Here is a 26872-nt window from a genome sequence, read left to right as displayed (position 1 = left end):
CTCCTGACAGGAGATCTGAAAGGCCACACAAGCTCACACTTCTTTTTTTAAACACTAGTGGCACCCAAGAAGCGAGCTCAGATGGCTATGATACGCGCTGCCTTTGGGTTTTCTAGGCCTGGTGCTGCAGCCTCTGCTTCCTTGTTTTCAAGTGGGAGCAGGCAGCTTCCTGTGCTGGCCTCATGGCAGTGCCGGCGGGGCAGAGATGCTGCTCAGGTGAACCAACACCCCATTCTGAGCAGCACTGAGACTCCAAGTAGTGTTTGAGTGTTTTTCACGTATTTAAGAACAACAAATTTGTGGATTAAGGTGTCTTCAGTATTCACCATGTGTGCCCTGCCCTGGGTCCTCGCTTGGGCTGGGTATGGGCTGCAGCTGTCCCTGAGGGAGTGGCAGGAAGAGCCACCCCGTGGACTCCTTGGGCGCCAGCACGTGAGATTTGCTGTCCGTGGCCAGAGCACATGCAGCTGTTGCCAAAAATCCCAGTCTGGGTAAAGGATTCAGTGTCCCTTTTTTGCCCCAGAGTGGAGAGAAGGAGCCCCTGGACCTTGGTGCCCCCATATCGAGTCTGGATGGACAGCGAGTCATCTTGGAGGAGAAGGACACTTCTAGGGGGAAAGGTGAGTGTGACCGGCATGGCCACCCAGGGCTGCTAAGCGGCTGTTGGCCCCTAACTGCTGTCTCTGACCACCGCCACTGCAGACCAGGACCCTGTGACGCCAACAGAGACACAGGGTTTGATGCTCAGTGCATTTTTGAAGCTGGAGTCAGAGGGGCTGAGACCAGGAGGAGCCCGACCCCTCTGAGTGCGTCTTCTGTGCTGTGAAAGTGGGCACGGTCCTGCCCACACACCCCCACACATTAACCAGCAAGTGCTGGAAGATGTCATTTTCCCGGAGGCCTCAGAGCCCCCACACCAAAGGGGGTCCTGGGGGTCCTGACCACTGTGCCCCCTGTGCTGGCGCCCTTCTCTCTGGCCATGACGCAGGCAGCGAGGACGGCAGGCTCTGTGTCCTGCAGGAGCCGAGGCCACAGCCCCAGGAGTCTGGGCTCCTCCTCCTCGACTGTGGCCAGTCAGATGGTTTCCCAGCTCTCTCCCACATGTCGCCCCACCACAACACTGCTGCCCTGGGGGCGCTGGTCCCACACAGCTTGGAGCCATGCGGGGCTGGCGGCCTGTGGTCAGGGCCGAGGCTTGCTCCTCAGAGCAATCCCAGGGAAGGCAGTGGGCATTGTCCATCCTGCAGGGGTTTTATTGGAAGGCCACCCACAGGCTCTGGCAGAGAAGGTCACTTTGTATGGAGCCACTTGGGTGCCTTTGGCTGCCCCTTCCCTGTCAGGACACCAGCCCAGTGAGGCCCTGGCCCAGGTGGTTTCTGAGGCTCCATCTACAGAGTCTTACAGGGCATGGTGCGGTTACCTGTCTATGGCAAGGGTGACCTGGCACCTGAGTGTGGATTCCAAGCAGAATCCTTGTTCTTACTCCCACTTTGTCACAGGGAGACCCCTCCCCAGCTCCCCACCCCCGCTCTGCTCTGCTCTAGAGAACCCTGAGCCTGTCGCCCCAGGCCTGGCACCCGGGCAAGTGGGTGAGCCCATCATGCTGTCTGGGCAGCACCAGCTTTGCACTGGTGGATCCTCTTCCCCACCCCAGGTCTGAGGATGTGGGGCCCATGGCGTGTTTATGCACAGGCGAGTCCCTGGGTGAAGCTGGGTGGGTGCACAGCATTTTGCAGAGCCATGGGGGCAGGACTGAGGACTCTCTGGCCACACCTGGGCCAGAAGAGTTTGCTTTGGACCCAAGGTACTGCAGAGGTCAGCCTGTAGCCTTGACACAGGACACAGGCCAATTTGAAAACGTGTCACAATGTAAGAGTCTTATGCTTTCTAAAGTATGTTCATGCCAAATAGTGTACAGAATGAGCTTTCCAACATTACTCCTCCAAAAGCCTCCAGTTGGGTTTCCAGAGAAACCGCTTTGCCCCCTACACCACCCACAGGACGTCCCCCTAGTGCCGCAGGTGAGGCCTTCAGCCCTGTGGGCCATGCCTGTGGGGAGGGCGGCCCGTGCCCAGCTGCTCCGTGGCTCTGCCCTCCAAGGCTGTAGAAACGGGTTCCGCTGAGCCTCGCAGGTGTCTGGCAGTGCTGCACCTGTAAAGCTCACCCATTGTGCTCGGTGTCTACAGATAAGCAGAAAGGTACGCCTGGCAAACAGCACAGCACAGCTGTGAATTCCAGTTCCAGAAATCACACGGCTACGGTAATTCTCCTCCCCTCCTGCCCTGGCTGGCTGTGACCCCTCCCCATCTCCCACCTGCCCTACCACAGGCCCCATCTGCTCCCAGGGATCCTCTTGTGTCCTCACCAGGCCAGCTCCCTCCTTCCAGGGATCACACAGCTCTGGCTTCCCTTTCTCCTGTGGTGGGGTCTGAGCCCCAGGTGCCCTCCTTTTGTGTGACCTTTGTCATGGCAGCTGGTTTGCCCGCAATGCATGTGACTTCCCTCTGGCTGCCGTCTGTACTTGCAGAGCTTTTAGTCTGTGACTGATGAATTGTGTGTGGTCGCATGCTGACACGTAAGTGGAACCTTGACTTTCCTTCTAATGCAGGGCGAGGAGAGGACTCTAGGCAAGTCTAATTCTATTAAAATAAAAGGAGAAAATGGAAAAAATGCTAGGGATCCCCGGCTTTCAAAGAGAGAAGAATCTATTGCAAAGATTGGGAAAAAAAAATATCAGAAAATTAATTTGGACGAAGCAGAGGGTATGTGCACCTTTTAAAACTTCCACATTTCTCAGTAAATGCACTTTTAGTTTCCAGTGTAGTGGTTAAAACCTACCCTGACGTGTCCACATGTGGGCGGCTGCAGTCCCTGTCACACAAGATGTGCTTCTCCCGGTCAGTCTATGGCCTTGTCAACTTCAGATTGACTGCCAGGCCTTCTGAGCACCAAGGAGGTGCTGAAGGTGCCACCTGGCCCCTCCCAGCTGAGCCCTGATGGAGCTGGGCCCAGCGTGAATGAGGAGGCCCAGTCAGGGTCCGGGTCCTCAGTGGGCAGAGCTTGTGCCGGCCTCTGCTGGTCACTAGAGGCACCGAGGGAAGTGTGTGTCCCTATGTGGGACAGCAGGTGGTTGAGCCTGGAAACTGAGAGGAGATACGAGTCCTTTCCTGAAAGTGCTTCCCCCTCCCTCTCTGAGAGCTGTCACCAGGAGCAGCGCTGAGAGAAGTCACTGCAGCTGGCAGGCCGGAGCCTCCACCCAGGCGCCCCGGCCAGTCAGCCAACTTGTCACGCCTGCTGTAGGGTCCAGAGAACACGCCTCCTGCAGTTTTTGCTGGCCACAGGCAGGAGTAAAACACACACCCTTTTTGAAGCTTGTGCATTTCTGAGAACTATCACAATTTGAGATTTTTACACTCTATGTAGTGATTTAAAAACTTGAAGAATACAATTTAAATGCTAACAAAAGCTCAGTTTAGACACCATCAACTTTGAATGGTGAACTTAAGATACAATAAGACATCCAGCCAGGTGAGGAGGAGAAGAGCTGTGCAGGGCCAGCAGAGAGGCTGGAGGTTGTCACAGGATCCTCAGACGCTGGACAGCAGGAGCGCAGGTCCTGTCCTGACCCTGAGGGGCTACAGCCTGTGGGTAGGAAGCCCAAGCAAACTCCTCTACCCAGGTCCCAGAAGACCACCCTCTGCCCAGAGGCAGTGCTCCTGCCGACACACACCCCACCCCTCAGAGGTCCCCTGCAGCTGGCTCTGGCTGTGCTGGGCCTCAGTCTCACGATCACTTTTACCCCAACCTAAGAAGGGGGCAGTACACAGGTGTAAAGGGGCCACGTGTTGTATAAGAAGCCCAGCTGCACCTGCTAACATCAGTGTGCCGGGTGAGTCCAGGCGCTGTGTGTTCGAGCCGGAGCTTCACACAGTTTAATTTTCAGGGAAGTACAGCAGCTTTAGACCCTGGGAGCTCTTGCTTCAGTTCTGGGATGAAGGCAGCATAGTTTGGGGCGTGGGACAGACCACTGTGAGAACTTACCAGAGAATGAATTTTCAGCTGTGACACACATTAGTGTGAAACTCTAAAACATGGTCAATATGGGTTTTCTTCCAATAGAGTTTTTTGAGCTCATTTCCAAAGCTCAGAGCAACAGAGCAGATGACCAACGTGGGCTGCTGAGGAAGGAGGACCTGGTGTTGCCGGAGTTTCTTCGCTTGCCTCCTGGTTCCACAGAAATCCCCCTCTCCACCCCAGCCGTGGCCCAGGGCATTAGCAGGAGAATCGCCTGGAGCAGCGGCAGGGAGACCTTGTCCCAGCCCAGTGAGGGACGGGTGTCCTCCCAAGACAGCAGCGACAGCCCCTCAACCAGCCCAGGCTCCGCCCACAGTCCGCCTGAACCCCCTGGGACGATCCCATCAGGGCCTAAGCCTCCCAGCGGGCCCCCCTGTACCCGCCAGCCCCCTCACTCACTCACACAGGAGGGTGCCACACAGATCTGGAAGGGGCAGCCATGGGAAGTGGAGGCCGGGGACATCCAGACGGTGGAGGATGGGCAGGGAGCTGACCTGACCCTGATGGGGGAGGCCCCCATCAGCAGCCCCAACACTGCGCTCCTGCCACCACCCCCTGCCCCCCAGGACTCGTCCGGACCTTCACAACCAGGTACCTCTGGGTTCTGACCCTGTACCCAGCCCTTCCCCGGCCACTGTCACAGTGTGGCCCCCTCAGTTTTCAGCAGGAAGACTCAGGTTGGCTGTGCTCAGTGGCCTTCTAGCCGCCACTTCCGTTCATCAAGGCACTTCCTCAGCGTACACCCCTCCTCACGTACCGTATTTATTGAGAGCCTCCTTGGCCTGCTCAGGGGCAGCAGGGTCCGAGGATGTTAGGGCCAGTCACCAGGCTCAGCCAGAGAGGCTCAGGTGGCTACAGCCACATCCCTGGCGCCCTCGTGGGGCTGATGGGGGTGATGCGTGGGCAATGCCTGCATCAGGTTTAGTGACACCCGTGGGCAAGAAGCTGTAGGGGTTACTTTGAAAGCCTGGGTAGCCAGAATTTTTAGTGCTTAAGTCCAAGACGGAAAACAGTGGTATTTCTCCTGAGCAGGTGGCTCTGGAGTAGGGCCCGTGTGCAGGGACACCATGTCTTGTGGACCCGAGCCAGGCGATGTGTGGATTAGGGAGTCCCAGCTACGTCAGTGGTGTGCCCTGACCTCCACGTGTCACAGGCATGTCTCCCAATGGAAGCATGAAATTGAGCGTGTGTGAAGGTGAAGTGTGGTCTGGAAGCAGAGATATTCCCATGACCCGCAGATACTAGGGATGGAGATGAGAGTACCAACATACTAATGGCGGCCAGCAGGGCAAGGTGGTTCCAGGACCCCGAGTGCTATGGCCTGTGTGGCTGTCTCTCAAGTGATAGCCAGGTGTTCAGGGCATGGGTCATAGACGCTCGCAGCTGTGGACGTTACGTTATGATCTGCCATTGGGGGTGCAAAATCATCCTGCTCTTCCCGTGCAGTCTGTCCTGCCACAGGGTCAGCTCTTGCCGGACTTATCGCCCAGACCTTGACAGGGGACAGGGAAGGCATGTTTCAGTGTACAGCCTGTATATCTGTACATTTCTACTGGGTGGGGGGCCCCGGGTCCTTTCCCAGTGAGCAGCGCTGGGATGCAAGACCCAGTTGTGGATGCCGCCCTGTGCCTCTGCCCCCCGGCTGTCCCTCACCTGTCCCCCGCCTGCTCCCCTCTGTAGATGCCCATGCGTCACTCCCACCTGTGTTTTCTGTCTGTTTTTCTGAGAGTAATAAACTCTAGACCTCATCACTGGACTGTTTTAAAACTCTTCTTTTTCATTTCAAAATTTCTTTTCACTTTAGAAAACTATACAAGTACTTTAACCTAAGGGAAATACATGTTTTTAGGAAATCAAATGAATTTACTTAGCTGTATTAATTTTTAAAACTATACCACTCACTCAGCAAAACTGAACACTTCCTGTGTGCCCACCACGTGCAGTTAAACAGCCGGGTGGCAGCCGGCAATCATGGCAAGAATAGCAAGTGGGGAGAGGGTGGGCACACGCCCTGCGGGGCCTCAGTGCCATCCAGGCTCTGGCCTGTGCCTGCCTCTGGCTCTCCTGCTTCTGGTGCTTCTGTATCCCTGTGCTTGTAGACTGGGGCTGCAGCTGGCTGGACTTGCTATGCTCTGTGACCCACCAGCTCCCACCCCAGCCTCACTGGCTCCAGGATGCTGGGGCTGGCTCTGTGTAGGACTGTCCCAAGAAGACCCCCCTGTGTGTGCCTGCATGGGGCCCAGTTCTCCCATCCAGCAGGGCTGTTAGCAGCAACATGGCCATGCTGAGAGGCCTCTGCCGACTCCCTGACAAGCTCACGGCAGGAGGGCAGGGTATTGCCGGCTGTGCGGGACCAGTTCCACGGGCCTGCTAGCCCCCAGCCCTTGGCTCTTGGGCCCTGCCCTGGGAGGAGACCACAGCAGGAGAAGCACCTGGCCAAGGTCACAGGTCTTGGTCTCCTGAAGCCTCACCTCTGGGCCTGTCTGGCTGCTCCCTGGGAGGCCTGGGGACTGAGACTCCCTTGTGCTCCTCACTTTATTAAACCTCACCCACACTGCATCTTCCAGAGGGAGCCTTTCTTGCAGCATCAGTGCGAGGAGGTGGGGGGGAGCTACCTCCAAGGGTCCTGGGCATCTTTTCCAGCCCAGGCAGCCAGGAGCCTGGAACAAGAGCCAGCTCACATTTCTTAGAGTAAACTTTAGGTTTCATCCAGAGCCGCCCTCAGAAATTCTAAAGATTGCTGTGAAGTGCCCCTTAGCAGTTTGGGCTGCCATGGCCTCCCTGTCCAGCCCAAGAAGTACCTCGTGAAGCCAGTCCCTTGCAGCACACACCCACCCCACCCCACCCCACCCCGCTCTGGAGGGGCACAAATGGGGATGTGGCTATTGTCCCCTGGGAGGGGCCACCCAGGCCGTGTACTAATCCTTCTCCTTCTGTGGCTTCGTGACCCACGTGTAAATGGAGATATCAAATAAATGGAGACATCAAAAGAAAAGTTTGGCAAAGCCCTTCTCCAGGCTGCAGGGCACTCTGAGGTGGGGGGGGAGGCGGAGTGTGTGTATATGGCATTTGTCTCTGCACCCCTGGAGTGTGTCCATGTGGCGTGTGTGTCCACGTGGCATTGTGTGTGGTGTGTCCATGTGGCATATTGTGTGTGTCCACATGACATTGTGTATGTCCACGTGGCATTGTGTGTGGCATGTGTAGTACATCCACGTGGCATTGTGTGTCCATGTGGCCTGTGTGTGGAATGAGTGTGTCCACGTGGCCTGTGTGTGGAATGAGTGTGTCCACGTGGCCTGTGTGTGGAGTGTGTGTCCACGTGGCCTGTGGGTGGAGTGTGTGTCCACGTGGCCTGTGTGTAGTATGTGTGTCCACGTGGCCTGTGTGTGGAATGAGTGTGTCCACGTGGCCTATGTGTGGAATGAGTGTGTCCACGTGGCCGGTGTGTGGTGTGTGTCCACGTGGCCTGTGTGTGGAGTGTGTGTCCACGTGGCCTGTGGGTGGAGTGTGTGTCCACATGGCCTGTGTGTAGTATGTGTGTCCACGTGGCCTGTGTGTGGAGTGAGTGTGTCCACATGGCCTGTGTGTGGTGTGTGTCCACGTGGCCTGTGTGTAGTATGTGTGTCCACGTGGCCTGTGTGTGGTATGTGTCCTCGTGGCATGTGTGTAGAATGTGTGTCCACGTGGCCTGTGTGTGGTGTGTGTCCACGTGGCCTGTGTGTAGTATGTGTGTTCATGTGGCCTGTGTGTGGTGTGTGTTCTCGTGGCATGTGTGTAGTATGTGTGTCCACGTGGCGTGTGTGTAGTACGTGGGTCCACGTGGCCTTTGTATGGAGTGAGTGTGTCCACGTGGCCTGTGTATGGAGTGTGTCCACGTGGCATGTGTGTGGTGTGTGTCCACGTGGCATGTGTGTGGAGTGTGTCCACGTGGCCTGTGTGTGGAGTGTGTCCACGTGACCTGTGTGTGGAGTGTGTGTCCATGTGGCCTGTGTGTGGAGTGGCCTGTGTGTGGAGTGTGTGTCCACGTGGCCTGTGTGTGGTGTGTGTCCACCTGGCCTGTGTGTGGAGTGTGTGTCCACGTGGCCTGTGTGTGGTGTGTGTCCACCTGGCCTGTGTGTGGAGTGTGTCCACGTGGCGTGTGTGTAGTATGTGTGTCCACGTGTGTGGTATGTGTCCACCTGGCCTGTGTGTGGAGTGTGTGTCCACGTGGCCTGTGTGTGTTGTGTTTCCACCTGGCCTGTGTGTGGAGTGTGTCCACGTGGCGTGTGTGTAGTATGTGTGTCCATATGGCCTGTGTGTGGTGTGTGTCCACCTGGCCTGTGTGTGGAGTGTGTCCATGTGGCGTGTGTGTGGTGTGTGTCCACATGGCATTGTATGTGCCTGGTGTTCGTCTGTGTGTCTTGTGTCTCTGGCATATTTTGTATGTGTTTGTGTCTTGAAGAGGGAACTCTCCAGAACACATAAGTGGCACATGTAGGGAGTTCAGACAGGTTCCCTACACCCTGGCACAGGGCCTGTAGTGTGGCCTTGGTCTCTGGTGAAGCAGACGCTGCATCCCTGTGCATGCGAGGAGAGGTGCTGAGGAAGGCTCAGGCCCACGGAGGGCCAGCTCTAAAGCCGGACTTGCCTGGTTTGGTGATGGCTCAGACGGAATTCCACTCCTGAGCCACCCAGTTTCCAACAAAACCCCAGCTGGACAGGGAGTGGGTGTGTCTGGCTCTGAGATTCCCGCCCTCGGGAACTTGTACTGGTGCTCAGGGATGGTCTGGGGACCAGGCCCTGAGGACATGTTTTCCACTTGAGGAAAACACCTTCATGGAACTGAATCTGGTGAGCAGATCTCAGTCCAGAGCCACAGAGGAGCTGCCTTCTCCGTGATCTGCAGCTTTGACAGCCCCTGCACTGGGAACCACTTGGCTCCTTGGAGTGAGCGCTGGGCCAGCAGGCACCCCAGAGGGCACATGGGGCCTTTACTCTTTACCTGCCTCTCCCTCCATGACAGAAGTGCCCAGTGGTGGGAGGAGCCCAGCAGACCACAGACTGGCAGGCAGCAGGGTGGTGCCAGGCATCCCTCAAAAGGGGGCCTCCCACAGCTGCCTCTGGGCTGGGGTCCCCCAAGGCAGCTCACTAGAGGCCTCCTAGCCCAGTGTCACAATTGCCAAGGTCCCCAAGGGGTGTGTCTGGGCACAGGGCTCCTCTCAGGGAGTTGGAGTATGGCTCCAGCCAGGGGCACTTGGTTCTGCAGTCCTGCACAGTGCAGCCAGAGCAAGCCCAGAGGTGAGGCTTCAGGGGACCGAGTGCCCTTGGGGACCAAGGTGGCCAGACCACTACCCTCGTGCGATGTCCTGGGAGCCCATCTGCACCAGGCTCCCCCACCAACCCTAGCCAATGTCACTCCTGTAGAAGCTCAGGGAAGCCTGGCCCTGCCTTTCCTGCACTGTCCAGAGGGACACCTGTGAGAGAGCTCCCTCGGCAGGTCTGTCCAGTCAGAGTCCCTGGGGGCCTGGGGCCCTCTCAGGTCTGTGAGGAGGTGTGTCAGGCACCCACAGGGGGACCTTCTGGGATTAAGGGGCCCAGCCCTCCCTAGACACAAATGCAGCCCAGACATCTCATCCTGATGCAGACTGGGGGGCCTGGCTTTCTCGGGGACACAGCAGCCATTGGTCTTAGGCCAAAGTTGCTGGGGATGCACTCTACCATCTGCTAGGGGCCTCTCCAGAGCCCCCTCTGCACAGCACACCTTGGGGCTTGGGGCTTGCTGAGTGGATCTGGGACCTGAGCACCCACCTCCTGCTGGTGCCTGCAGACCCCACCTACCCAGTCCACTCCTTGCCATGGCTTCCCAGAGCTGACCAGATGGCCCAGCCCCTCCTCTGCAGACCCAGTCTGGGCTGCAACTCCTGGTCCTCCCAACTTGCATCATAAGCTGCCCTCACTCCACCTCCTGACCCAGCCAGGCCTCCTGGGATTGTAGCCCCAGGCCTGCAAGTAACCACAACCTGGCCCATTCCCCACACATAATCTCTTGGGACAGGCTGTGTATGTTCACCTTGGGCTAACACTGCTAGGGCTCCTGCCTGTGGCCCCCCACCGGGATCTGCCCAAGGGCAAGCCTGTGCCAGGATCACCTCTTGACTGCCCACTCCCCGCACTCTATGTTATGCATCCTGCCAAGCTGTGTCCTCCCCCTCAATAGCACCCAGTAAATATTTGCAGAAAGAGGAACTTTAATCCAGCCACACCCCCACTGCAGACAGTCACAGTCCCAGCTGGGCATTCTTGTAGAGGGGCTGACCTTGTGGGGCACAGGCCAGAACCAGGACTCTGGTGGGCTTTGCCTCACGGGGACCCATCACTAGGTGCTTACAGGCCCCTGGGCACTATGGAGGGGGCTACAGTGGGATGGGTGGGGTGGGGGCTGGGTCTTGAAGGAGACCTCGGGGGAAGTTGAGGGGCTAAGCTGTGCCCCTGGCCTGCCCTGGCCTGCCAGGGGACTGACTTGGCTGTGACCTCCACTAGACGTGGAGCCTTGAGGATGGGTGGTCGGGAGAATAGAGCTCTGCTGTCCCAGGCCCTGCCCAGAGCCAATAGCAGCAGCCAGTGCAGAGAACATTTGTGGATGAATCTGGGGCAGTGGGTGACACTGATGGGAAAGGGGGACTCCCAGATCTCAGAGAGTAGGAACCCCAGGCTCAGCCAGCCAGGGCACTTTGCTGGCTGCAGAGGGCAGGTTCATAATGGGGCCCTTGCTGGGGCCTTGGAGGTGTGAGGTAGCACCCAGGCAAAGCTGCATAGAGACAAGGCCAGGAGGCCAGGCTGCACTGGAGATGGCGGAGGCCCTGCTGGTGGCCTCCAGCCCTACTGATGCCCCCTGTCACCTTGGCAGGACATGCTCCCGGGGCAGCCCCAGCACCTGGGCCATGAGGCCACCCGCTGCTTGGGTTGAGCCACAGCCTGGAGCTGCTACATACGCAGGAGAGCGAGGCAGGGAAGGCCCGCACCGCAGTCCCCTCGTGCTGCAGTCTCCTTGGCTGCACAGCTCCTCTCTCAGGGACCCTGAGCTACGTGCCCATGTGGTGCTGGCAGGGGACAGGCAGGGTCCCTGAGAGGGCAGCTCTGCAGCCAAGGATGTCTCATAGGCATGTTCAGAGCCTGACAGGCATGCTAGGCAAATGTCCTCGGTAACCAAAGACTAGGGCAAACCTAGGCCTCTTTCCACACCTCCAGGCCAGGCAGCCTGGCATTCAGAGCTATGGGGACTGGTGACAGGAAGGGGATGGGTAGAGCTGTCTTCTTTCCTGGGGCTTAGAGCTGGAGACCCTAGCCCCAGCAGAAAATTTGTAGTGACAGAGGTCTGACTGGGAGAGCTCCACGTGGACCCCAGGGCTGCCAGAGGGCCAACTTGGAGGCTTCACCACGGGTCTTCCCATGCTGACGTCGTGGAGGCCAGGACAAGGGACTTTTGCTGCCTTGACTTGTTGGAGAGAGGACACCACACCTCTCCCACAAGCCAGGACTTGCTCAGAGATGTCTTAGGCTGCTTCCAGAAGCCTGGGTGTGGGGGTGAGGTTGGAGGTATGGTGGGGCTGGACTGTGGAGGCCTTCCCATTACAGTTGGGGAAACTGAGGACCAGGGAGAGGCAGTTGCTGTCAGGTTCTCATGGACCCAGGGCAACTCAAGGGATGGGTGGAGCTGTCTTTTTTTTTGGGACAGACCCTCAAGCTGTCGCCTTAGGTAGAGTGCCGTGACATCACAGCTCACAGCAACCTCAAACTCTGGGCTCAAGCGATTTTCCTGCCTCCACCTCCCAAGTAGCTGGGACTACAGGCATCCACCACAATGCCCGGCTATTTTTTGGTTGCAGCCGTCATTGTTGTTTGGCAGGCCTGGGCTGGATTCGAACCCGCCAGCTCAGGTGTATGTGGCTGGCGCCTTAGCCACTTGAGCCACAGGCGCCAAGCTTGGAGCTGTCTTCTGTCCAGGCCCACTGAGGAGACTGGCTAGACCCCTACCCCGGGGAGGAACCTGCAGGAACCTGCCCTCAATCCCCTCTCTGTTATGTGACTCAAACAGCTGCTGAGGAGGTAGGGCTGGTCTGAGCTATTCCAGTGAGAAGATCTTCTGGGGCCCTGACCCACTATCCTGCCCACATCCTAGAGCCACATCAGTGGGGATCAGCAGGCCCAGAGCTGATCCTACACTGAATCTCACTCCATGAGCACCTCCAGGTCCCTGCTGTGCCCATCCTGTGTTGGTTCCTGGGGACTCCATCCCAGGATGGACACTTTGCCTGTTAGGCCAGCAATAGTCTGGGGGCATGGCAGGGGGATGGGGCTGGCCCAATGAGGGCTTTAGAAGTTTCTAAAGCCATTTCAGACATCTGAGGACTGCTGGGGGCAGAGACAGGTGGTCATCCCAGAAGAGGGGGCTCTGTCGGTGGGGCTAGATGCCATGGGGGATCAGGGTGGAAGCGGCAGGGGAGTGATGGGGCAAAGGGCCTGTGAAAGGCTGGAGGTAGTGGTACAGAGGGACAGAGGCCCCCAGATCCAGAGCAAGGTGTGTGAGAGTAAAGTGAGGATCCTAGGTGACCGTGCAAGTGCACAGCCAGGTGGCCAGGATAGAGGGTGTGGTTGGGGTAGGGGTAGGGGGTCAGAGCCCTGCTCCGCCTGGCTGTTGGTAGATCGGCTTGGTTATTGGGAATTACCCCCACCCCAGTGCTTGGCCCCTCAGGAAGAGTTGGGGCCACCCTAAGGTGATATAGGAAAGTTGGGCCACCCACTGACTGGGGACCCCCATAGGGGGCCCAGCCTTGTCCCTGCTGAGCTGCAAGGGGGTATCTGAGTCAGTGGCGGCCAGGGTGCAGGGGTCTCATAGAGCCAGTTCCCCCACTCTGCTCTCCTGGAGGTTGTCTGGGTGCCAGGAACCCCTCCATTCCTCTGCATTGCTGGGCCTGGTCCTGGACCCTGCCTACCCAGCCAGTTTCTCTGCCATCCCAGCTCCCACCTAGGACAAACAGGGGCCTTGGGCAGGACACTGCTGTCCTTGTCCCTGTGTCACAAACCCCACCCTAGGCACACTGCCCAGACCTGCGGAACAGTCCAGTGTCACTGGGGCTATGGGTCCCATGGGGAAGGCTTTTGGTGTCACCTGGAAGCTTGAGGAGGTGGAGGCAGGTTCGGGAACCGTGTCTTTAGGCTAAGGTGACTGAATGCTAGAGGCTGGACTAAGAGGGGTCAGGAGTGCCCAGGTGAGTGAGGCTGTCCGGGCTCAAGTGCCCCTCGAGTGGGCCTTCCACAGACTGGGTTAGGGGTACAGGCAGAGGATGGACATTAATCACCTCCCAGGTGATCCTGGGACAGAGGAGGGACCCAAGGGCCAAAAGGACATCTGGGGTCTCCCAGCCCGCACAGAGCCACCAGCACCCTGAGCTCCCTCATCACTCTGCTGGACCAGCCTCTTGATGTTCCTGGCCCAGCTGCCTTGGCCTCTGGACTCTCCCCACGGTGTCTGGTGCTGCCTGCCCAGGGCTCTGCCACGTGGGCTGCGGGGTCTACAGACTAAGCTGGGAACGGGCCTGGCCACAGGTTGGATGACCTGCCAGTGGGATGGATTCAGGGTGTTTCAAGGCACCCCCAGCCAGTGTCTATGGTCTGTGCAAGGCCAGGGTGTGGGGGCCGTTCCAGGAGCACAAGGCTGGGTGGGGCGGGCTCCAGGAGCACAGGGCTGGGTCAGGCCCTTGACAGCTCCTTACTTTTCCCTTTGACAGGAGATGGGGCCCGTGGTAGTCGAGGCCTCCTGGTCAACACAATCATCGACGTGGATCTGGTTGCTGACTCCACACTCGGGCCGGGTGGCAGTGGCCTGGGGCTACAGGCAGGCCCCAGGCAGTTAGGGGCCAGTGGGCCCCCGGCACCAGACACACCTGGCCCAAGGGAGCCTCCCAAGTCCAAGGCCAGCACATTCCACACCACCTTCGTTTGAAGTTTCCCGGCCTGGCCAACTCTCATGCGGACATGTGTGTGTGTGACCTGAGCATTCCCTCGGAGGGGCCACTTTGGCAGCCACTCCCTCAGGAGCCAAACCAGGAGGGGGGGGATGACCACATTGGATGGACTGCCCTCAGACACTCCCACGATGGCCTCAGGTCCTCAGACCCAGCCATGCTGCCCCTTGGTGCTCAGCCTCCATCCAATAAAACATTGCTGGGGACCCACCAGGCGTCTTGCTGGGCGCTGGGGATGCATAGTTGCCCTGGGGAGCCCGCACTCCTGTGGGTCTCCCTGAGCACACAGAGACCACTCCAAGAGGCAGAGAGGGCTAGGAAGAGGACAGGGCTTGGTAGGGAGGCCGAGGGACTCTAAGGAGAGGGCCTGGCCCTGTGTCTGGATCTGGTCTACTTGGCATCGTCCCCTACAGGTTGCCGCAGGGATGTTTGGCATCTGCCCCCTCTTCCCAGGCTCCTGTGTAGGAAGGGGCAGGCTCCCCTGGGAGACACGCTCAGTGGTCACGGCTGATGGCAGCTCTCAGCCGAATGCCTGCCTCATTTAGTGGGATGGTCAGGGAAGGCCTCTTGGTTGCAATTTGGCCGGGGCCAGGTTTGAACCTGTCACCCTTGGTATATGGGGCCGGCGCCCTACTCACTGAGCCATAGGAGCCGCCCAGGGAAGACCTCTTGGGAAGGAGCATCTGAGCTGAAACCTGACTGCCAAGGGCTAAGAAACAGTGTCAGGCATGTGCAGAGGCCCTGAGGCCAGAGTGAGGCTGCACACCTACAGGCCCAGCACCCACCATGGGGCCTGCCAACAGCGACAGCCCCTCCAGCACCTATCAGCTCTCCCAGCACCTACAGGCCCTCACACCCACAGACCGGCCAGCACATGTAGGCTCCCCACCACCCACAGGCACCCACACCCATGGGCCCAGCACCCACAGGCCCCACCCCCACTGCTACAAGCTGGGTGGTTACTCAGTGTCCACCCTCCTTCCCTCTGCACAGATGAGAAAACAGGGGCCCAGATAGTAGGGTTTGGAGTACACAGCAAGGCAGCTTCAGCTGAAGCCAATCACCAGGCCTCAGGTTGGGGGCCCCTCCCCTGTCCCCCAGTGCTCACAGGGCAGAGCTGCTGGCTCACCAGAGGTGGCATAGTGGCTGCTCGGAAATTGAGAAGAGGTTTCTAAGGCAGCTCTGCCACAGCCCAAGGTCACACATTCCATGGGACACATGGGGTGACAATCTAGTTCTGCCTAGAAGGGGTGTCCCCATTCCAGGCTCCTTGGTGCCTGGCCCAGGGCTGTGCTGGGGCTCAGAGATACCCAGAGACCTCCAGCACCACAGATCCCCTAGCACCACATGTTAGCAGGGTGACTAAGGGTCCCTGGGATGAAGCCAGACCCAGGCTCAGCTCAGCACATCCAGGATGCAGTGGAGTCCAGGGCTTGGGAGGGCTTCCTGGGGGAGGGGACACTGGGAACATCACAAGCAGCTGCTGGGGCCCTCACTACCCGCAAAGTTAGGACAGGTGGAAAGGGCAGGCCATGAGGGTCCCCATCCTGGGGTCATCACTGGAGACACAGCCTCGTGCACGACCTCTCACTGTGGGGCCACCGTCCAGGAGCCCTTGTGTAACGGGCAATGCCACCCCACCTTGATTCAGTGGGCCTCTGTGTCAGGCTTAGCACATGAACAGTTCATAAATGGACAGTGGCCATTCTGTGACAGGCAGGGAGAAGAGCCCAGGCCAGGGAGTCCAGGCCCCAACCTGTGTTATCCTGGAAGACTTCCTGGAGGAGTCTTGCAAGCTGAGGCCTGAGCACAATGTCAGGTCAAGGACCAGGACTGGTGTAGGCTGAGGCCAGCAGGAAGGCTGAGCCGTTGGGGAAGGAGCAAGGTACGCTGGGCAGCAGGTGTGGGGGTTGGAGACTTTGGGGAGTTCCAGTGTGGGCTCAGCACAGGAGACAACCAGAGTTAATCATTCCCACAAGGCCCTGACCTCGCCTGCCCGGCCGCACTGTTACCGCTGCCCTTACGCCAGCCCAGGAGGAGCCATGGGGCGCTGGGCCTGGGTCCCCAGCCCCTGCCCTTCGCCCAAGCTGTGTCCCCTCCTCCTGCTGATGCTGCTGCTGCCTCATGGGGTCCATCCCCAGGCCAGCGGGGTGAGCACTGACCCCGATTGCAGGGTGCCCAGGGGTCCCTGGGATGAAGTCAGAGGGGGGTCCCCAGGCAAGGGCATGGATTAGACCAATGTGGGGGGACTCAGGTAGTGAGAGGTGCCTTCTGAGGGGCCTGGGAGGGGACTATTCATCTCCGTGTGACCTTGCCTGGGCTTTCGGGGATATGGCCTACCCCCTCTCTCTGGGCCTCTGTTGGGTCCGAATGATGAAGTGGAGTTCGGGGCCTCTGAGGGCTCCCAGCTGCTCAGGCCACCCTAGAAAGGACCCTAGAGGAGCAGTGGTGCTCAGCCTGGGCTGCGGCCCTGAGGAAGTACCAAACACCTGCCTGGGCTGGGTGGGAGAGGTGGGCTCAGCTGAGGCTCAGAAAGGTCCGGTGTCCCCCACCTGTTCCTAGACCTGAGCAGCCCAGTCTAGCCTGAGTGCCTAGGGGCTGTTCCACACCAACACTCTGCTGACTCCTCCTAGAACCACACGGACCCCCCAGAACCTAATGCCTCAGTGACCCCCGGTATCCCCATGATCCCAGTGACTTCCATGAGTTCTGAGACCCCAGCACCAAGTGCTCCAGAGGCAGAGGGACCCCAAGGTGGCAGGCTCCCGTTCCCACACAGGGCAGCTCCCTTGAACAGCAGTCTCCAGGGCCAAGGTGGGTCAGGCGGGCTCGGGAGTATCCCACTGCCCTGCAAGTGGGCTGGGGGAGCATGCGGCCACCAGGGATAACCCTGCCATCTTCCCAGCAGTGCTCACCGAGGATGGCCAGCCCTGCAGGCTCCCCTTCCGCTATGGGGGACGCATGTTCCACTCCTGCACTTTGGAGGGCAGTGCCCACAGGAAGTGGTGGGTCCTGGGGGCAGGGTTGGGCCCCAGTGGGGGTCTGGTTTGCTGCCTGCCCTACTCCAGCCTATTCTGAGCCTGGGATGTGGGAGGGGTTCAGCGCATGGCAGGGGTGCTAAGGAGCTCTGGGGTGGCAGGGCTGGGACCCCCCCGCCCACAGCAGGTATGGCCCCCCCAGGTGTGCCACGACTCACAACTATGACCGGGACAGAGCCTGGGGCTACTGCGCAGAGGCTGCCCCACTTGCAGAAGACCCTGCAGGTGGGCTGGGGGTGTGTGCAGGCCTGTGTGGGGCCAGTGGGAGGTCCAGGCCAGGAGGGAGCTGGGGCACAGGGCAAGGTGCAGAGCCTGGCTGGGGCCAAAGACAGACAGCTAACCTGCAGGGTCTGCCCAGAGTATGTGGAGGAGGGACTCTGGGGTTTATCTCACTGTATCCAGGGGTGGGTGGAGCCAGAAGAGCCAACAGCCTGGGGACTGCAGGGCCAAGGAGCCTCTCCCAGGAAGAATTCTGCCCCTTTGGGAGTCAACCTGGCCATGTGGCCATTGCTGGGGCGATAGTGCCTCCTGGTAGTGAGGCTGGACCCTTGTAGATGCCAGGACAGCACTGGACAGGGGCACAGGAGTACTTGAGGGGCACATGGCAGGGGCCCACTGCCTGACAGTGTGTGGGTGTGGGTTTCTGGGTGCCAAGTGCCGAGCCAGGGCCACCTGCCCAGGTACCAAGCAGGGTACACTAGGAGGTTGGGGAGTCCTGTACACCCCACCCCCCAACCCCAGAGACTTGGACCCCGAGGAGCCCTGAGGGGCAGCTTGAAGGTGGAGGCCGGATGGAGGCAAGCAGGGGCTGTCACAGACTCACAGCCCCTCCTGCATGTCCCCAGCTGCCCTTGACCCCTGTGCCTCCAGCCCCTGCCTCAATGGGGGCTCCTGCTCCAACACCCAGGCTCCCGTGTCCTACCATTGCAGCTGCCTTGGGGCTTTCATGGGCAAGGACTGCGGAACAGGTGAGGGGCTGTGGGGTCGCGGACTGGAGCAAGGCCTGGGAGGATGGGACAGCAGATGCCTGCCGGGGTCTGCACGGGGTAGTGAGTGGACAGGGCACAGGGACTCACTGTGTACCCTCAGAGAAGTGCTTTGACGAGACACGTTACGAATACCTGGAGGTGGGCGACCGCTGGGCCCGCGTGCACCAGGGCCGCGTGGAGCAGTGCGAGTGCTCAGGGGGCCAGGCCCAGTGCGAAGGCACCCGCCACACAGGTGCGCCACGGTTGGGGGCGCATGTCACTGAACCCCAGTGGGTGTCCCCATCCTCACCTGCATAGAAGGGATCTGCCTAAGTCACCCAGCAGCAATGGCCCTGACCCCCCCGCTCCCCGCCCGGGGTTGCTGGAGGCCCCAGCCCAGCTCTGACCCTCCCCTAGCTTGCCTGAGCAGCCCCTGCCTAAACGGGGGTACCTGCCACCTCATCGTGGCCACCGGGACCATGGTCTGTGCCTGCCCACCAGGCTTTGCCGGGCGGCTCTGCAACATTGGTGAGTGCGGTGGTAGCAGCCGAGTGCCCTGGTGTGTCGGGTGAACTCCGCCTAGGGCTGGCCTCACTGCCCTCTGTGCACCCGCAGTGCCCACTGAGCGCTGCTTCTTGGGAAATGGCACCGAGTACCGTGGCGTGGCTGCCACCTCAGCCTCAGGCCTCGGCTGCCTGGCCTGGAACTCCGACCTGCTCTACCAGGAGCTGCACGTGGACTCAGTGGGCACTGCGGCCCTGCTCGGCCTGGGCCCCCACGCCTTTTGCCGGTCAGCACCTGAAGTCACTCTGGGCCACCTCATGCAGGGCAGCAGGGGCTGTCCCTCTGTGGGGCTTTCCCTGAAGCCGCAGGACACTGCAGGGGCCAGCCCTGGGAGGCTGCCCAGCTGGAGGGTGGTGATTACAGATGGACAAGGGTGCAGTGAGCCCCTACTTGGTGTCCTGGTGGCCCCCATCTCCACTGCCCCACTGTTCTCTTCGAGGGGCAACATGACACTCATTCCCCCCAGGGGCAGTGTGACCCCCCCACCCTTCTCTTAAGGGCCCTGTGGCCCCCCCGGGGAAGTATGACCCCCCACCCCTCTCTTAAGGGCCGTGTAGTCCCCCAGGGGCAGTGTGACCCCCCCACCCCTCTCTTAAGGACCGTGTGGTCCCGCAGGGGCAGTGTGACCCCCACCCCTCTCTGAGGGGCAGTGTGACTCCCCTACTCTCCCACCCCTCTCGTACTCTCCAGGAACCCGGACAAGGACGAGAAGCCCTGGTGCTACGTGGTGAAGGACAATGCGCTGTCCTGGGAGTACTGCCGCCTGGCGGCCTGTGGTGCGCACTCCTGTCAGTGGGGAGCTCTGGTTCGGGCCCCACAGAGGTCATAGCAGGTTCCTTGTAGTCCTCCTTCCACACCCCACACCTGGGCACTACCCCACCTGAGAGATGGGGCAACTGAGGCTCACAGGACCAAGCTGGGCCAGAGTCACATGGCGGGTTAGTGCCCAGGGCCTGGGGCAAATCGCTTGCTGCAGTGGGCCAGTCACCAGGAGACAGCCTGCGCTGTGCCTTCCTCCCTGGCCAGTGGTGCCCAAAGGCTCCCAGAGAGGGGAGGTTGGGTGGAGGGTTGATGACATGCAGATGCCCCGCTGACCCCTGGGGTGGCAGCTCCCTAGAAAGCGGCCTGTGCTGTGGCCCTCATGTCCCAAGGCTCTCTTACAGGGGTCTCTGACCACCCTGCACTTGGCTGGCAGAGTTCCCAGCTGCTGCAGGGACAGGAACACTCTGGCCACGCTGGCTCTCACAAAGCCATGATTGGGTAGAGTTCCCAAATCCTACATATGACAAAACAGAGGCTCAGAGAGTGGGCCATGTGCCCCCAGGGGCAGAGCTGGGGCCTGATCCTGCACCCTCTTCTGAAGAGCTGCCTAGGACAGGGGGAAGGCGGCCAAAGCCCTGAGATCCTGAGGAGGATGGACAGTGGGCCCAGCTAGCACCCTCTCTGAGGGCTGGGGTGTGCCATGGGGCTGCCTCCGAGCTCGGGGGTGTGACAGAGCCTCTGCTCCCAGAATCCCTGGCCAGAATCCAGCCGAGGCTCCCCGAGGTCTTGGTGGCCCTGCCTGAGCCGGCTCCAGCTGGACGCCGGACCTGCGGCAAGAGGCACAAGAAGAGGACTTTCCTGCGGCCACGCATCATCGGCGGCTCGTCCTCCCTGCCTGGCTCCCACCCCTGGCTGGCCGCCATCTACATCGGCGACAGCTTCTGCGCTGGGAGTCTCATCCACACCTGCTGGGTGGTATCCGCCGCCCACTGCTTCTCTAGCAGGTGCGCTCCCGCCAGCCCGGCCACCAGAGCGTCCAGGACCCACCGTCAGTCTTTCCCTCGACCTGTCTATCCTCGCCCACCTGCCTTGGCCGGGTGCCCACTTAAGCCCCCCCTCAGCCCTTCTGAGGGTGGATGCTGTGTCCCTGAGCCCTCCTTTACTGGGCGCGGTCTAGGGAGCCCCTGTTTCTATGAGGCCTGCGGAGGGACTGGGCACGCGTGGGGAGAAGGGGCAGTGGGTGTGGGCCTGCCCTCCACACAGACTCCTCCCTTCCCAGGGCCTGGCTCAGTTGCCAGGGCGTGTGGGGTACAGGACAGTGGATGTTTGCAGGACCTGGCTAGGGTCCCATTGCCTATCCTGCCCTGGTGTCCCATGATTGTCCATCCTGGCAGGGATCCAGGGGGCACAGTGACAACGCGTTGGAGTCCTGGAGTCTCAGCACAGCCAGGGAAACCTAGGCCCAGCCCCTCAGCTGGCACCCAGCATAAGGGGCAGCCTTGGGGTTGGCAGCTTGAGGTGTGAACCCCACCCACGCCCATGCCCAGGGAGGTGGGCAGCTCAGTGACATTAAGACTGACATTAATTCCAGGGCAATCCTTTCTCGCCTTTCCATAGTGAGAGGGTGGGGTCTGTTCCCTGCCTGGAGGGCTCTGGCCAGATGAGGGCACCCTAGGGATTAGGGAAGGGGAGGGCAGGGACAGCCAGTGCCCCTATCAATCACTCCCCGCCCCCAAAGGCTACAGCGTGCAAGGCCACAGCCTGCCCTGCACTGTTCACTGGGGACCTGCCGCAGGCTCTTCCTGGGCCCCTGAAATGGGACCCTGGGTCCTCCTCAGCATGGAATGAGCAGGGTGAGGGCTATGAGGCTAGCATGGGGCACAGGCAGGAGGGCTGAGGTAGGTAGGGGTGACCCTCCACTCACCAGGTGGAGAGACTGCAACCCAGATTAGAGACAGAGAGGCTGTACCTGAGGACTCCAGGGGCCAGACAGGAGCTGGGGGTTGGCCCAGGAGGCAGGGCTGGGTCTCCACACACTCAGGGGCAGTCTCAAGGCAGACCCTTGCCTGGCCTGGCATGAGGCCCCCCACGAGGTATCGATGTAGGTAGAGATAGCAGACGCGTTAGCACCCGCATGTGCTGGGGATTATGGGTAGCCATGGCCCTTACTCCTCCTGATGTCCAGCTTCCTGCTGTCAACCGCAGCCCACGAGGCTACCTGTTCAGGCCTTCTAGGGCCACCTCTGCAACGCTCGGCCGCAGGCCAGTGGGTACCTGGGCCAGGGGTGGGGGAGAGATGACCTCAGTGGCCAAAGGAGAGCCGAGTCCGTGTGGCCACCAGCCTCCCTTGCACAGCCCCCCTAAGGAAAGAGTCCTGGTGGTGCTGGGCCAGCATTTCTTCAACCGCACAATGGACGTGACGCAGACATTTGGCATTGAGAAGTACATCCCGTACCCCCTGTACTCAGTGTTCAACCCCAGTGACCACGACCTCGGTGAGCACAAGGACACAGCAGGGCCAGGGCTGGAGGTGTGCCCAGGCTTCAGAGCAGGACAGCAAGGGGCCCACCCCTCCTGGTCTCCCTGGCCATCCACCCCTCTGCCCAGTAGGCTGCACCTGTGGGACTCATTGGTCCTTCTCTGTCTGTCATGGGCCCCTGACAGCCTTCTCTCTCAGCCCTCATGCCCCAGGCTAACCTCTAACCTCGCTCTTGTGCAGTCCTGATCCGGCTGAAGAAGAAGGGGGACCGCTGTGCTGTCCGCTCCCAATTCATCCAGCCCATCTGCCTGCCTGAGCCCGGCAGCACCTTCCCCACTGGACACAAGTGCCAGATTGCAGGCTGGGGCCACATGGATGAGAGTGAGTGGGGCTGGCTGGTGCCATGCCCAGGAGAAAAGTAGCCAGCCCAGGCTGTGCCTACCCTGACTGGGCCTTGTCCCCAGATGTGAGCAGCTATTCCAGCTCCCTGCGGGAGGCACTGGTCCCCCTCGTTGCTGACCACAAGTGCAGCAGCCCCGAAGTGTACGGTGCGGACTTCAGCCCCAACATGCTCTGTGCCGGCTATTTTGACTGCAAGTCCGATGCCTGCCAGGTGAGCAGGGCCAGGTGGGGCTCAGCTGGAGGTTAGCAGGCCCAGCCCTGCCTAGGACCAGGGCAGGGGGTGGGGGTGGGGGGCTCAGCCGGACTGAGTCTCAGACCAGCCCTGCCCAGGACCAGGTGGGGCTCAGTTGGACTGAGTCTCAGAAATTCTAGCCCAGAGCCGGACTAGGCCTCAACATGGCAGTGACCAGCCAGGCCACCCTGCTCTCTCCCTGGTCAGAGAGCTTGCCTGCCGATTCAGTGGCCAGCACCCCAGGACAGGTGCTCACTACTTCTGGAGGCCATCCAGTGCCCTGCTCCTCATAGCAGGGCAGAGAAAGCTCCTCCTTACATAGGTAGGGAGACTGAGGCCCAGGGCCACACAGAACCCAGATAGATCCCAACTGTCCAGCCAGGGGTCAGGGATGGATGTCCATGTGACCCCAGGCACCAAAGGCCAAACCTCTTTCCCAGAGTTCTCTCAGTCAGTTGATCAACCCCAAGTAATGGTCATCAAGGGCCCCGCTTGCCTGATCCTGTTTCAGCTGCTGACCGTAGCTATTTCTTGCCCCATTTAACAGGTGGGGAAAGTGAGCCCCAGACAGGTCAACTCACTCTTCCAAGGCCACACAGCTCAACAGAACAAGGAGCTGTGGGGGACCTCATAGGGGCTTCATGGAGGAGGGGTTTTTGTGCTTGTCCTGAGGGTGGCATAGGAGATTTCTGGGTGGCAAGGAAAGCATTTCTGAGTTGCGTTCTGGGGGACAGGAGGGTGCTGGTGGTCATGGGGCATGCTGGGAGCCCTAAGGGCTTCAGAAAGGGGAGCGACGTGGTCAGATAGGCTTGCACCCCAGAAATGAGATGTCTTTGTCTAAGTTTGGGAAAGTGGGCTCGGTGCCTGTGGTTCGAGTAGCTAAGGTGCCAGCCACATACACCTGAGCTGGCGGGTTCAAATCCAGCGCCCACCAAAACAACGACTGCTGCAACCAAAAAATAGCCAGGCGTTGTGGCAAATGCCTATAGTCCCAGCTACTTGGGAGGCGAAGGCAAGAGAATTGCTTGAGCCCAGGAGTTGGAGGTTGCTGTGAGCTATGACGCCACAGCACTCTACCAAGGGCGACAGCTTGAGGCTCTGTCACAAGAAAAAAAAAAGTTTGGGAAAGTGGGCCAGCTCCCTTACTCAGGACACCTTTGCATCTGTCCCCCAACCTATCAGACAATCCACCTTGAGGGCTCTGTATTTTCCAGGGAGCATCTGAGACTCTACAGAGCTCTTCGCCCCATAGGGATTACTTCTAGGGTGGGGGAGAGGAGTCTGGGGTGGGAGCTGGCAGTGGAGCTGCTTTGGGGTGTCCCTGAGCCAGGCCCCTGGCTGCTGGCAGGTGGCTCTAACCAGTGTCTCTGCCCCAGGGGGACTCTGGGGGGCCCCTGGCCTGCGAGAAGGATGGTGTGGCTTACCTGTACGGCATCATCAGCTGGGGTGATGGCTGTGGGCGGCTCAACAAGCCTGGCGTCTACACCCGAGTGGCCAACTATGTGGACTGGCTCAACGACCGGATGCGGCCTCCCCGGCGGCCTACGACTCCCTCCTGAGAGCCCAGAGGGGCACCTTCTCTGCTCCCCATCCTGGCCCCGCTGACAATAAAGATGTTTTGGAGGACCCAGCCCACGTGTCCAGGCCCTGCCTCTGCCTGGCCTTCCTTCCAGGCCAGGGCCTTGGCGGGGACCTGGACCCAGCATAGCTCCTCTGTGGAGATGGTAACCTGTCACCCCACAGGGAGGGCCTGGATCCACACCCATAGCCCAGGGAGTCCCCAGGGCCCAAGCAGTGTCCAACCCACATCCCCTCCTAGGCCTGCCCCCAGCAGGTATGTGGCGAGAGTCCAGGCACCTGGGTTGTCCCACGGCAGGAAATGGAACCCAAGTATAGGCCACCAGGTCCTGGACAGTGGTCCGAGCCAAGGGGTGTACAGAATATCACAGCTCAATAAAGACAGGCCATATGGCCTGCGGCTATATTTGGCTTTCAAGATGGTAGCCTGTGACCAGCAGTTCTCCTGCACTGTGCCTTCCAGAAAAAGGGGACTGGAGGCTGCCTAAGCCAGGGAAGGGGTGTCCACAGGCAGTTAGTGAGTTGCTGCTGGTGCTGACTATCCCCCCGCCCTGGTTCTTTTGAATGGATGGGAGAAGGTAGGGCCAGTGACTGGATTGGGCAGTCAGGGCTCAGGGCTGGCATCTTGAGGACTACAGGTTCCCCTCTTGTGCTGCCCCTCCTCCCCTCCATGCTCTGTGACCAGAAGGCTTTCCTGGAGGCCTGGCCCCGTGGGATCCCCTCCTGGCAGTGTTCTATGGTCAGGCATGCATATAAGCTCTGCATGCAGACACCTCGCCCTCAGTCACTGCTGCTCAGGACAGGGTTGGGAAACCTGACTTGTGCTGCGTAAACTTGTGGCAGGGAGTTCGGCTGCTGGCTGACATGGACCTGTGGGTCTCAGCTCCCTGACAGAGGTCACAGGGCCACACCTGGCTGCAAAGGAGGCTGAAATGCAGGGAACAGGATTGTCGCAGTGGGGCTGGGAGTCCACAGCCCGAGGCAGAGCCGAGTTCTGAGCAAAGGAGGACGAGACAGGCACTGGGAGGCCCTTCTCCCCACTGTCCCAATGGCTGTGTGGGCCTCAGAGCCCTAAGACTCAACAGTGCCCCCACCGCTGAAGACCCACGCCCCTGACACTAGGTGGTCATAGCCCCAGGCAGCAACTGGGGCAGATGCTGGTGCCAGTGCCCCAAAGCCATGAACAGAAGGGCAGCCGTCCTCATGAACGTGGGGCCTCCACAGCTATGAAGTTTGATGGAATTCGCCAATAAAATTCCCTATCCTGGTGTTTACTATACTGATAGGATAGTATGTAAGTATTGGTTCAATGTCCTGAATTCTAGTTTGGAATTTTATTTCTTCTTGAGCTGGCCTTCCTTGAGTATAGGAAGTTATACATTTATGAATTAGTTGGCCTGGTTTCTTACATTTATTCCCAGGAAGCTGCTCATGGCATTTGTTCTCTTATCATTCAGTCTCCTGTGTCTCGGTAGTTGTTTTCTGTAAGAGTGGTCTCTGGCTTGCATTGCTACTGTTGGGAAATCTGCCTAACACCTAAGTGTTCTTTTGCAATTAATTTTTTCTCAGGCGGCCTTACAATGTTTCTGACTCGGCTGTGCTGGGCTGTTGCTGCACTTCATGCAAACGTGGGTTTCTTCTCCGATTTCATTCTGTTTGATGTCCCGTGTGCTTCACAGTCTTGTGCAGGGTGGGTGTTGCTGGTCCCTCCCCACGGGGACTCAGGGGTCCAGCCTCCCTCTGTCTAGTGGTTCTAATGCTCCACGGGGCTGTAACAGCTGAGGAAACTGAGGCACTCATGGGAGTAGGCACCACCTCAGGGTCATAGGGTTTTTGGCCAGTCTGGGAGTAGGAGCCAGGTTACCTCCTGCTCCCGGCAGGAAGCTGTCCCCACCTTTCAGCAGCCCTGGCACCTGCAGAGGGGCCCTCTGGAGCCACTGTGGAGTGGGGGGAGGAGCTGTCTGTTCTAGCAGCTGCCGCATTTTCTTGGTGGGAGCAGGTGCAGCAGGCAGGCGTGCAGGAGCCTGGGTCAGGGCCAGCACTCAGGAATGCAGCCGGGCTCTGCCCCTCCCTGCCGGATGAACAAGTGCCAGGCGCCTGGGGTGGTGGATACAGCTCCTGACTGCCACTGCCTCCACACCGGCTGTCCTGGGCCAGCCCCTTGGGGGCTTGGGCAGCATGAATGGGGCTCTGTGGCCCAGCAACTGTTCTGCGGGAGGAGGCCAGTGGCTGCACAGGTGACAGTGGGATGGCAGGGACACACACAGAGCTGCTTCCTGGGGCTGGTGTCCGGCTCCTTGAGTTAGGCCTCAGCAAGATGTCACTGCAGCATCAAAATCAACCCTCAGGTCCATCTGAGGCCTCGCAGATCCCCAGGGCAATGGGGAGGGACATCTGGAGCTCTCACTGTCTGAGCCCTGCCCAGGAGGGGACAGCAATGTGGTTCAGTCCTGGCCACTGGGCCTCATGCTCCTCTGGGCTTCTGTACCCTCTGAAGAAGGCAGGTGGTACCTAACCTAGGGGACTGCATGGAATGAAATGAAGACTCACTCAATTCTGACCCATAAGCCTCACCTTGCCCCCCACCACCATGGGATGGGCCTTGGCCAGGGCATGTGGGAGGAGCTCACAGCTTGCCTGGGAGCCTGTTTTATTGGTCCCTCATCTCCAGAGTGGCTCACGAAGTCCTGGGTGTTGGAAGCCTCTTACTGGGGAGGTGCTGATACCCAAAGCATAGACCAGCCAGGGCCCCTGAATGAAAGGTCTTC

The 26872-nt window shown here is 59.7% G+C and overlaps 2 protein-coding genes across 10 annotated transcripts in view; both read left to right on the top strand.

The window, feature by feature from the left end:
- The window catches only part of RGS12 (regulator of G protein signaling 12), a 95963-nt gene extending 81686 nt beyond the window's left edge, over positions 1-14277 (top strand). For 3 of the 7 annotated variants that reach the window (XM_053577925.1, XM_053577929.1, XM_053577931.1), the window contains 5 exons: positions 524-620; positions 2187-2260; positions 2609-2762; positions 4120-4665; positions 13845-14277. In XM_053577925.1, the coding sequence (XP_053433900.1) occupies positions 524-620; positions 2187-2260; positions 2609-2762; positions 4120-4665; positions 13845-14059 (1086 nt within the window). In that variant the 3' untranslated portion in view covers positions 14060-14277. Of the gene's footprint in view, positions 1-523; positions 621-2186; positions 2261-2473; positions 2763-4119; positions 4666-5106; positions 5831-13844 lie in introns of those variants that run through there. The other 4 variants (XM_053577926.1, XR_008377223.1, XM_053577927.1 and 1 more) reach the window with 4 other exon arrangements.
- A 1760-nt stretch (positions 14278-16037) lies between these two features.
- Positions 16038-25332, top strand: HGFAC (HGF activator). 3 transcript variants are annotated; one of them, XM_053578089.1, is made up of 14 exons: positions 16039-16231; positions 16715-16895; positions 16990-17086; positions 17262-17344; positions 17965-18087; positions 18209-18340; positions 18505-18615; positions 18703-18877; positions 19342-19427; positions 20162-20417; positions 21619-21908; positions 22133-22273; positions 22357-22505; positions 23903-25330. In XM_053578089.1, exons 1-14 carry the CDS (start codon positions 16124-16126, stop codon positions 24083-24085), a joined length of 2115 nt encoding a protein of 704 aa, XP_053434064.1. In that variant the 5' UTR covers positions 16039-16123; the 3' UTR covers positions 24086-25330. The 3 variants fall into 3 exon arrangements, with proteins under 3 accessions (XP_053434065.1, XP_053434064.1, XP_053434066.1); XM_053578091.1 differs by having other exon boundaries at positions 16043-16231; positions 21769-21908; positions 23903-25327; XM_053578090.1 differs by lacking the exon at positions 18209-18340 and having other exon boundaries at positions 16038-16231; positions 23903-25332.
- Positions 25333-26872: the final 1540 nt, after the last annotated feature.

The sequence above is a fragment of the Nycticebus coucang genome, chromosome 23, assembly GCF_027406575.1.
Source record: "Nycticebus coucang isolate mNycCou1 chromosome 23, mNycCou1.pri, whole genome shotgun sequence".
NCBI classification, from domain to species: Eukaryota; Metazoa; Chordata; class Mammalia; order Primates; family Lorisidae; genus Nycticebus; species Nycticebus coucang.
This window is presented reverse-complemented; position numbering and strand designations above follow the sequence as displayed.